Here is a 12,212-nt window from a genome sequence, read left to right as displayed (position 1 = left end):
GTGATTAGAATCTGTTTACAAAGTTTTACAAATAGAAAATAAAAAGAGATAGACTGAGCGAGTTAAAATGAGGCCATACAAGTTTAAAAAAGAAAATTTGCATTCACAAGATGGGAGAATATTTTGCCATGGCTTCACCACAAGAAGATGGACAGAGAGAGAGAGAGGGAGCTCAGCCACCCAAGCCCTCTTAACTAGGAAGAGGCCCAAAAGTGGCGGACACATCTCCACCATCAAAATCGGAAAATTCCTAACCAAGATCAAAGGTCTTTAATAACTTTCAGTCGAAACTCAAAAATTAACATCTTTTTGGTGAAACTAACACCACCAATGTCTCTAAACATATTTTTATCCTAAGATCAACTATTCATAAGCCCAAATCTGAGTTCTAAATCATAAGAATTAATTAATTTTCTAATTTAGTTGTAAATTTCAACTACAATTCTAATTCTAATTAGCCTACTTGGAAATCAGCAAGGATTCTTGCCATCAAAGCCTTCATCATCACCATTCTTCAATTTAAACTCCCTTAAGTATGAACTCTTGGCAAATCCAAAACCTAATTGCAAATTGACCTTGAATTTGTGATTTTTTCTAATTTTTCCTTTTTTTCAACTTCAAGTAGTGATTAAAATCACTGTAAGAGGAAACTCCACCAAAAATTTAAATTGTCTCTTTCTTTTTAAGATCATCATTAATTTAACAATTAGACTTTATATTTTGAATCCAATTAAATTATAAAATAAAATTTAAGCTTAAAAATCTTTAAAATTAATTAAGAAGATAGAGCAATTAGATTTAAGAGACTTTCTAACCATAGTCAAATTAGAAATTAGCTTTTGGATTGAAAATCAAGATTGTAGATTAATTTAAGATATAATTCCTAAGAATTAGAAGAGAAATTCTACTAAAATTGTAGTTTTATTACTAAAAAAAAGATTTAAAGTAATTCAAGAAAAAGAAATCATAGATCTTTTAAATTTACTATTTTTTTTCTTTTGAATTTTAAAATAGTCAAACAATCTACTAATTAGAAGTATCCATCTAATTAACAATCTAAAGATATTTTTAAAGTCATAATTAACTAAAAATAATAATTTAGATCTATTCATTAGTTATATTAGTATTAAAATTAATAAAAATATGTTAAAAATTACAAAAAAAAACTATAACTAACCATTGGAGCTTTTAATTATGCTCACACCACTTCAATACATTTCTAAGTTTTCTCAGGTATTCTTATGCTCCAAAAATTTAACATTATAATTTTTAATGATTTACTTGTTTTCTAAATATATTAACATATATGTCTTGGTATCTTCAAAATATCCAACAAATATATATTTTATACCTTTTGTATCAAATTTGGACTTTATACAATTTGATATCTTTGTATAAGTAATATATTTAAAATTCTTCATGGATAAAATACAAGATTTCTTCCTACTCTAAGCTTCTTGTAGAGTCATAGATGTGAGTGCACTTATAAAAAATCTATTTCTTGTATATATTGTATTCACTATCACTTTCATTAAAAATTTATATTTAAGGTATTAAGTATGAATTATATTCCTTGTCATTTCTACAAAGGCTCAATTTTTTCTTTCAAAAACTTCATTTTTTTGTAGAATATAAGGAGTAGAGGTTTTTCTTGTAATACCTTGAATCTTTAAGAATTCATCAAAATACTTTGATATATATTTGTCTCTATTGTCTATATATAATAGCTCAATCTTATATTTATATTTCTTCTCCTCAAGTACTTTAGATTCTTTAAAGCTTGAGAAATACTCACTTTTGGCTTCAAAGATGAAAATCCACACCTTCTTTGAGAAATCATTAATAAAAGTGAAAAAGTATTTATTTCCTTCTATAGATACTATCTATATAGGTCTATAAACATCAAAATATATAATCTCTAATAATTTGTTTGCATGTATTGCAACTCCACTTGGAAATAAAATCTTTTATTATTTTCCTTGATTGCAACCTTCACAACCAAGAATTATGGCATTATTGCATAATTGACTAAGATTTAAGTAAATTTCCATATATTAGAAATTTTTCATGCTTTTGGTATTCAAATAACTATAGTTTTGATACCAAATACCAAATTTGTCTTGATTTTTATAAAAACTCAGCAAATGCCTCTATTTCAATTCTATTGATAAATTAGAGATTGCCATCTCCAAAGTCTTTAGCAACATCTTTTCCACCTAATATCGTCATAAAATATCTATTTATATCAAATTAAACCTTATAAACATGTAAAATAAACTTGCTTACCAATAGAAGGTTCTTCTTTACCTTTGACATATGTAAGACCTCCTTCAATTTGATCTTCTTTGTTTGATCTTTTACAAAAATCTCCACCACAATGGAAACAATTATAATAGTTTGTACTAGGCCATTATTTCTCAACCAAACTCTTATTGATGGAATTTCTTCATAAATAACAAATAAACACTTATATAGAGCCATGTGTATAGTAGTATTCAAATCAAAAATCCACTTGAACATGATAGCTATGGAGGTGCCTTTACTTGCCATGAAAGCATAATGTAATCTTCTAAATTCATCATGTATATTGTTAGCATTTTCTTTATCTCCTTTCTTGGCCTTGTAATAATTTTGTAAAAAATAATATGATTTTTTATAAATGAATCAAGTTCTAATATTTCTTTTTATATGATATTAGTTTAAAAAAATATCTTTTTTATTCATAAAAGAAAATTAAATCTTTACTTTGATTCTTATATTTTTTTTTTTTTTAATCACTATATGAACAAGTCTTACTATAACATAGTCCAATATAAATTCTTTTATCTTTATAAACTCCAATGCCACAATAAGATAGTTGTAGGACTTGAGAAGGTTCAAAAATTAAGATATGACAATGTCATAATCATCTACCGGCTTATCAAGAATAATTGATTGATTTGCAAGAGCTTTTATCTTATTGACATAAGCTATAAAATTATCACTTTCTTCTATTTCTATTGTTAAGAACTTTCTCTTTTTCTATAGAATGTTTGGAAAGTTTTTACTTTCATAGATGTTGTAAAGAATCTTCCATGCTTTTGCTAAACTATTACAACTAATCCTATATGAAAAGTTGGTATCAACAATGATAGTTGTAATCAATTCAAATACTATCTTTTTACAATATTTATATTCCTTCTTCTTCTTTCATATCAACATTAGTGCTTGGAGGATCTTCACTTTCATCTATAATATTCCAAAGATCTAAAAAAGAAAATAAAAGTTTTATTTTTTTCTTCCCATGGTAGAAATTATCTCTTCTAAATTTTTCAAATATTCTAAAGCTTTCATCTTTTATTTGAAGCCATGTTTAAAGAATAGACGTATTGAAGAGAATTTTTAAAATGATTAATAAAGCTCTCAAAATCAGCAAGAATGTGTTGCTACATTAAAATTCCAAAATACCTACTTTATAAATAAAATAGTACTTTTATTCTCAAATCACTTTTAACTTTATTTCTAAGACTTTTCACAAGTCTTATAAACTATAGAAACAATTCTTATCAAATTTGAAACTCTTCAATCACTTCCATTCTCAAAAATCATGTATTAGAACTACAAAATGACTTTTAAGCACCTAAAGCTTCTTTACCATATCAAAATACAAAGTTAGGCCACCAAAGATCTTACTTAATAAAAAAATATACTACCATTGTTTAATATAATTTCTTTAAAATATCAAATAAACTTTAAATTTAATAATACACTTAATAATAAATAAGAACAATTCAACATCAATAACAAGAAAGTCAAGAGATTCTAAAACCTAATATCAACACAACAACAAGAAAGTCAAGAGATTCTAAAACATAATATCAACAACAACAACATAATCTATTCTTAACAATAATAAAGACTTTAGAGAACTTTAAAATACACAAATAAAGGTGAGTGGATCCATAACCTATTAAAAAAATTCAATTAAAAATCCCAACAAATAGCATCACAAAGGTTGTAAATAAAAAGAAACATAAAATAAGATGGTTCTTACTTCCAATATTTATTATTTTTAGATAGTGGTTGGTGACTTTATCGACAACTTCTACTTGTTGACTTTTACATTAATTAAAAAATATATTAAATATATCCTTTGGAATATTAATTTTTATTAGGATAAATCTTAGCATATACTTTATATTCATAAGATCTTTTGATATATTAGTTATTATAAAAATATCCTATAGCAAATGTTTTATATTTTTATATAGTCTTTGGATATTCTCTTGTAGATTCTTTATCTTCATGATCTTATCTCTTCGTCCTTGATCTCATATCTTATTCATAAGATGACATTTCTATATACTAAGAGACAAACCTTTGATTATTAGCTATTAACATAAAATAATATCTTCTATAAGATAACATATTCTATTTTTATTTTATTTACTTACTTCAACAAAAAGATTTTTTTTTATTCAAATTCAGGCTTTATAAATAAAATTTAAATAAAATAAAAATAAAAAATAAAATAAAATAAACCTTGCCTCCAAAGACTTGTGCAAGGGTATTATGTCTTAACCCTGACTATTGATTGGTCATTGGAATCTCAATAGGAAGGCCATACACCTCCTTGATACCTTTTTAGTTGTTGCAAGTATTAATAAGATTATAGCAATTCCAATTGATATAACCAATTGTTATCATTGTTAAATTTATTCAATATATATATATATATATATGGTATAATTTTCAACTGAAGTATTTCTGTAATCTGCAAAACTTTATTAAGAAAAAATGTGTTGTTTGTAAAGTAGCATCAAAATCAGGTTTATTAAAAACAATTGATGTCTTCGAAATTATGAAATGGTTCAAGTAGTTTCACATACTTTAAAACTTACACATACTCACTCAAATACTTTAGGGTTGACAAGTTTAGGGACATAAATCCGATACATGAATTTGAAAGCGATTGATGACCGAGGTCATACGTCAAATGTCATTCTCGCAATGCCTCGGAGAACGAGATTTGCATGCACAGAGATAGAGAGGGAGAGAGAGGATCATCCTCATCGTTAATTTTGCCGAAAACCAACATTCTCCATAGCCACCACACGATTCTTGATTGTACTTCTGTGCATGATTTTCAAGCTCCCTCCAGCTCCAAACAACCCATGCTATTTACTGCATTTCATTCCAAATTTCTCTTCATTTGGTCGCAGTCTCTCAAAAATCAAACCTGATCAACGAAGCTCAATTTAAGTTAAAATTCTAACATGTTCATCGCTTGTTCAAAAGTTCAATCAAAACAGCAAACAACTGCAATTGCGAAGATTTCTAAATTCTGGAAGAACGAAATGAAAATTCTGTAGGTGCCTCCGTTGCAATCCAACCAATCCTAATCGCACTCCTAACTAATTGATCGTGCGAGAGATGCGCCCTAATCCCCGATTCTCGTATGTATTTGCAATCACGAATTCCCACAGGCACGCAGGATTTGTCGAACTTGTTCACTATGGCTGTAAAACATTTTCGGCAAAAACGCTTCCATGCTAGCTTGTTTCACACAACGCACGAAATGTGAAGGCGATCATGTCCTGAATTGAAGCAGGAAGACGAAGCCTAGATGTAACTCTCATGGCAACGACGCAATCTAATTATGGTCTGATAGGTGGTGATTAGAATTCTACGACATCTCCAGTCAAGTGAAATTGCAATTATTCACATGTTTCGATTTGGAACATCACCCTATGGTTCATCTAACTACACGTTATCAATTGCATTCTCAGGGAAGATGAGACTATCAAGTGGAACCCCCGACATAGCAGAGAAGGATTAAAAGAGTTTACTCATTAGTTTCTCGTGCTGCAGGATGATTAAGGACACACTGTGGCATTTCAAAACCCACTAGTCTATTTGCAATGGCCTGATGCAGTTGAACGCCAAGAAACAGGATGGTGGACAAGGAACAATGTCTCAATAACAGCGGAAAAGTAGCTTCTACGAAGAACATGCTACGTCGGCTCATGCTACATACTTGCGAGTGGTTACGTGTTCAAATGATTCATCCTCCATAGCCTGACCTTCCATTAAGCTGCAAAACATTTCAGACATATTTCTGTTTGGTTTGCTGTCGCACAATTCAAGATAACCTACACACTTCAAGCAATTGCTTTACACACCTCCGTCGAAAATTCGAACAGCTACAAACATTACAAATTTCTCCGAATTATTTTCGAGAAATGAACCATGACGCAATGTTCAATCACATCGGAGACAGACATTATAAAGGTGATACAAGTTTTATTACGATGCTGAACATCTAACTACATACATTTACAATGAGTGACGACGATGATTAACATCCTCGCACATTCAAGCTCGTCATGTACAGGTTCCACTCGATTCAACTCTAGCAAAACACTAGGCACGAGATTAATTCATCAACTTCGCACAAATCATTTAATTCCCGCTTACCTTACTAATGAGAGCCTTCCCAGCTTCCATGGGGTTAGGTAATCCAATGCTGTTCTTCACGTTCTCCGCAACGCCTTGTGCACTGTTTGATGCAACTCCCTGAGTTGCGCGATTTGCAGCATCGCTTGCAGCGTTCTTAGCGTCACCGACAACGTCAGAGCTGGCAACATTGCTCAACTTGCTCTTGGCATCGCCTACCAAATCCTTGGCAGAGTTCTTTCCGTCACTCGCAATGCTTGAAGGATCACTCATCCCGCCACTTACCTTGGACTTCGCATCAGCGGCCATGCCCTTGGCGTTGCTAGCAACGATGCCTGCATCAGGCACTCCCATTCCTCCCATGCCAATCTTACTCTTGGCGTCCCCCGCCAAGTCCTGAGCAGCATTCTTGGCGTCGCCGACGATGTTCGATGCATCGGGTGCACCATTCTTCAAGGGATTAAGCTCACCAATCTTGTTCAAGGGGTTGGACACATCAGGCAGTCCCACATCAGGTACCTTCAACGCCTCCGCACCATTCACGCCGGAGCCGCTGGCACTTCCTTCTCCCAACGGTGTTCCCGTGGACGAAAGCTGCCTGGTGGCTTGGTTGTCTCCAACCAAGTTGCCACCGGCGCCTTCACCGAAGGGCGTGCCAGAACTGGCTGACCCTCTGCTACCCGTGTTGTTGCCGACCTTCGTTCCAGTGCCTTCGTTTCCGGGGAATTGTGGGGATGTGGCGCCCCGCTCGACCTGGATGTCATTGCTGAAAAACCCAGCTTGTGCGGGAGCAACAGGAGTAACATTCAATGCGAATGCCGCTCCGGCGGCCACAAGCGCCACAAGAACCTTAGACTTCACAGGGGCTTGTTCCTGCCAAAATACAGAAACAGCAATTTTAAGGCATCCTGAACAAAAATGCCACAAACATCACGCTTTGCCATGCATCATGGGTCATGACTACATAACAATACGCACATAATAACAATAATCGAGATTAGCACAAAATCAGAACTAGAAAACTGTACTTGACGTAAGTTATCCACAAAACAAACATATCCATGCCATCCAGACTCTAGATCGCATGAATTCAATGCGCGCCACCTTACCTCAGAGGACTGGCTTGCCCTGGCAGCCACAACTCTGGATGCGTTCGGCTTCACAGGCGACCGCACAGCAGCCAGTTGCTGAACTCCGGACGATCCAAAAGCAGCGTTGGAGGAGAGCTTGACTGCAGGTGCAGCCACAGAGCTCGACAGTGCCATCGCAGTGGACATAGACGCCATTCTCGACACGGGTGAGGATAAAATTATCAACGTAGAAGTACACTAAAGTAGATCGTAAGCTAAAGCAAATAGCTCAAGGCAAGTCCTGCACAATTAGCTTGTTTTGATTGAGGGGAACTCTCGACTACCATGACTATATATCTGAACGCAGCGAGTGGGCAGTATCAGGTGTAATCAAAATCCAAGCACCATGCAAAGACGTGGAGGAGCTCCAGTTGGCGATGAAGCTCAAAGGGATTGGATGGAGGTGCAAGGGCGCCATGTGTCGAGGGGGAGGCAGTTGGTGTGTGCTCACAGGAGCAGCGATGAATCGGAGAGACGACGAAGGCGATAGGATGGCGGCCATGGTGTGTGGTCGCCATGTCCCGGGCAGAGCCGTCGATGGTGAAGGGCGGGGTGAGAGTGCCAAGTGCAGAAAAGCTAAGCAGAACTTTTCTATTTCAGAACTTTGTTTACTACTGCACTTCCGAAGGCCTTGTTGACCTTGATTCAACTGCTTGAATTGAAATTTTACATTCTTAGTGTGTAGACACAGGAACTTGTTAATTTCCTGACATTTTAAATAGAAAAAACCTGTTGTTATGTAGTACATGTATTGGTTGGACCTATCTCACCTGTCTCTGGTATGTTTACATGCTCTGCAAGCATCTCAATCTCTATACGCCCTTCCATCTGGTCATCAGAATGAACTCTTACTTTGTAGCTTGAAGTATCAAGCGCAGGGAATCAGTTGAATTCGGTGTTTAGCATTGTGCATTGCAGTAGAGAATCAATAAACAGCGGTGTCTAGAGCACGCATTGTCTGGAGGACTGGAAGTTCTAGAGTGTGTCACAGGCACTTTTTGAAGCATGGAGGATTTGGTATTCAGAGTTTGGAAAATAGTACAAGAGCGACAGATGTTGAATGAATGCATCAGTGACCTGAGCAGCGTAGAACAAAATTGAGAAACCTGGTCCAACAACGAGAGATAAAAAGGAACAGGATGCAAAAAAGAAAAAGAAAAACTAGTTCTCGTCGAGCCGATGTGATATGGTCGCAACACCATAGTTGTCACTTAGTATCGACGACGTTACGAAATTGAAGGTTGGGCCAAACAATTTGTACAGCGCGGACCTGTTTCGACTTGGCGCTAACGAAATCCGTCACTTCACCATACGACTGCTTGATCTTCTCTTCGAACTGCTTAGCGTGCGGCTCCAGTGTCTGCCGCAGCTCCTTTAGACTTGCGAACTTGGTCTTGAAAGAATCGAAGCCCCATCTGGTGCAGTCCTCGAGATCGACTTCCGGGGAGCTCGACACTACGTTGTGGCACCATGATCGCGGCTGCGCCGACGATACGACGTTCGACTTCCAGCTGACGCCGAGCTCTTCCGTCTCTTCGATGGTTGGCAACCTGTGATAGCACTTGGTGGTCTTCACGTATTGCCTGCGCTTCCTCATTGAAGGATACCTATGTCGCAAATCCCTCTATGATCAAAAGATAAAGCTCATTCGCAACCGCCCCCAGAAAGTGAGAAGCATGACCTCACACGCTGACCTGCATTATGCTTGGCTGGGTACTCCGTCCTCCACATTCAATCCCTGAGAGCACTACCCTGAAACATCAATCAATCTGAACCGCAGCCAATGCGACGTACTCTCGCCAGAACAAGCAACACCATCCAACACAAACTCGATGCCACACAATACACCTAAACTCGCGACGCTCCAATAGCATCAAGCACCATACGCTCCGTAGATTCGACAACTGCAAGCCCGCGCAACGCTGGACCGGAACACACTGAATGCCAGCGGTACACGCACTATCGTAACCATCCGGCCTAACTCGACTACCAATTTGATACAACTGAAGATACCAATCTGGACTCTGCTCTAGCACGACGCGCGACCAAAACCCCCACCCCCCCCCCCCTTCTCCAAATGGCAACCGCGTTAAAGCCTTTCAAGAACATCACCAAGGGCACTTCATACTTGCAACCTGACAGTGACCACTCATGAGGGAAGCCAGATCGAGAAGACAAAGCGTCACCGCATGTACAAGGCCCGATGACAGATCGATATTAGGTCGATCCACATATAGCATGTGGCAGCGCCACCTTCGATTCGCATTCAACTCGATCGATTTCTTCGCTGGCTAAATCGAAGAGCTGCAGCAGGACCCACAGTCCAGTGATCCACATCTTCCCAGCAGATAAACGCCCCCCCCACATGCGCTCATTTACTGCCTGCTGCTCCCCGTGGGCAGCGAGCTTCTCCGCGGCATCCATTTTGCGGTACCCATCCATCCTCAGCATCTTCTTTTCATCAAGTTGCAAGTGACTGGCAGTAAACTCCCCGCCTCACCGTGGATTCCATGGCCCGTCAGCAATCAGGAGAGAAAAGTTTAAAACCAGTTGAATCTTAAATTCTGTCGATTACGGAACTGCCACGGTAAGGAACGTGTGGACACCGAATGCCCAGATAATGTGAACAGGTTTGTCCGTATATCACTTTTAGTCTTTACATGGATGTGTTGTTGAAGCAGTAAATGTGTTGCTGTGGGAAAACCGACAGAAATGGTTCTTTTCACTGTACTTTCCTGTAAAAAGCTGGTTTGTGAAAACCTTCGAAAGTAGCTTCCTGGGATTGGCAGCAGATATATTTCTAGTGAAAGTTGAGTTTCGGTTATTTCCTTCTCGTCCTGAGTACGTGTTTCGTTTCAAGAGGCTGTGTTCTGTATCGGTGGTCATGCTGCCAGTATTCTTCCCATGTTCGGACCTATTGCGATGAAAAAGGATTTCGTGAGGAGACGAAGTCAGGATTCAAAGTTGTATAATGTCAATTTTGACGATAATGCAATATCTTAACGCAAGCCTAGAGTAATTCATAGTTACAGCAAAAAGCTTCCGATGACGGATATGCGACTTGAACCCACTCGTTCGACTTGGAACTTAGATCCTGTGCCTGAGACGGCTAGCGATCTTTCAGTACGAGAACTTCAGGTGACTCTCAAACTTTTTAATTTCTATAAAATTGGACAAGACTATGAGGACACTGAATGCCCCGGTTTGGGATCTCACGGGAAGAATGCGCTTCAGAGGTAAGACTTGTGTATATTATCGTTTTAACATTCAATTTGGGTAAGGGATCCCGGACCGGATTGGTTGATAGTTAATTCATGAAGAGTTTAAGCGTGTTTATTATCGCTTCAACCACTTCCGGGCTTTGTATGAATAGATCAGTCATTTCCCTCATTCGAACATTGTCTTAATCACGATTTATCATGAGTAGCACAATATTGTTATCACAAGGAACGCCAACTGCTTGCAATAATCACGAGTTCAGTCATATCATATATACTGGATTTTAGCACAACAATGCCTAGTGGTAACCAGGTAAGGTCACATGTTGGACCCCAAAAATGACCAAAAGGCGGAGTAGCGCTCTGTGGTAAAGTGAAGGGTCCTGTATTTCTTGGAACCAATTTCATCTTACACAACACTCGATCAGCTGAGAAGTCAAATTGTAGGTTCCATGAAAGAGATTCTAACGACCAGAGAAGGATTTCAGAAACTGTTCTGGAAGGCAGTGACCGCGTCAAACATCTCTTAATACACATCCATGCAGGAGACATTCTACGCGGAGGCACAAAAGACGGCGGTGGAGAGCTTCATCAGCGACTTAAATATCGGTAATCAAAAGCTTGCTTCATTTTGTTGCAGTGTTGTCGTCATCACGTGAACTCCACACCGCTGGCTCATTCAGAATACAAATTAATTCAGCGGAAGAGCCAGGGAGATATCAAGAGACGAAGACAGGACCAGGTCGCTCAACTCGCATATCCCCAACTCCCGACGGCAAAACTGACACCCGCGAACCCTTACGCACACCACTGCTTCAGCTGCAGTCTGCTTTCATTTTTGACATGCCTGTGGAACATGCAAGACAAGACTGCACAAGATGTGGCATCGAGCAGACGACACTGAACAAGTGAGTGAGACGAGGTAGGGGTTTCAGGAATCTGATATTCCTTTATGAAGGAAAAAAGAGACGGAATTCCAACCTAACCCCAGCCCTAACCCTAATGGACCCCAGCAGTGGCGGCTACGCCATGGAATAGAGGGCGAAGAGGCCCTCTGTTACAGAAGCGACCGGAAATAGGGAAAGGATTTACCACATGCGAGCCCTGCTACATTTTGTATTTTATGATGTTTAATTTTGATCTTCTTTATTTAACATATTTTAAAATTACGTTAGCAGTTATGTTGATCCAGGAGTTGCTGATCACAAGATACCATCTCTCTTGAATGTCATTCTCTTTGCTTAATATATAGGATTTGTAATTTTGTAACTGAGAAGAATTTCTTATTTGGCATAAGGCAAACAAAAAAAATTAAGATAAAAAAATAACTTGGATTTTGAATTATTAAGATGACTTTTGTTTTTTCTGATTACATAGAGATTTATAAACTCTGATAAATTCTATTGACTCACAGATACACTAAAACATT

General features: G+C 37.5%; 1 protein-coding gene and 1 long non-coding RNA gene across 3 annotated transcripts; one reads left to right on the top strand and one right to left on the bottom strand.

The window, feature by feature from the left end:
* Window positions 1-6,262: 6,262 nt before the first annotated feature.
* On the bottom strand, window positions 6,263-7,817 carry LOC112294793 (uncharacterized). The gene is made up of 2 exons (XM_024545635.3): window positions 7,545-7,817; window positions 6,263-7,308 (listed from the first exon to the last, which is right to left on the bottom strand). Exons 1-2 carry the CDS (start codon window positions 7,719-7,721, stop codon window positions 6,442-6,444), a joined length of 1,044 nt encoding a protein of 347 aa, XP_024401403.1. The 5' UTR covers window positions 7,722-7,817; the 3' UTR covers window positions 6,263-6,441.
* Window positions 7,818-10,570: 2,753 nt separating this feature from the next.
* LOC149987511 (uncharacterized) lies at window positions 10,571-11,970 on the top strand. 2 transcript variants are annotated; one of them, XR_016498115.1, is made up of 2 exons: window positions 10,571-10,703; window positions 11,329-11,970. It is a non-coding gene; the product is annotated as an uncharacterized LOC149987511 (long non-coding RNA). The 2 variants fall into 2 exon arrangements; XR_016498114.1 differs by having other exon boundaries at window positions 10,611-10,801.
* The last annotated feature ends 242 nt before the right edge of the window (window positions 11,971-12,212 follow it).

This window comes from Physcomitrium patens, chromosome 17 (assembly GCF_059467195.1).
Source record: "Physcomitrium patens ecotype Gransden chromosome 17, ASM5946719v1, whole genome shotgun sequence".
Classification (NCBI taxonomy): domain Eukaryota; kingdom Viridiplantae; phylum Streptophyta; class Bryopsida; order Funariales; family Funariaceae; genus Physcomitrium; species Physcomitrium patens.
This window is presented reverse-complemented; position numbering and strand designations above follow the sequence as displayed.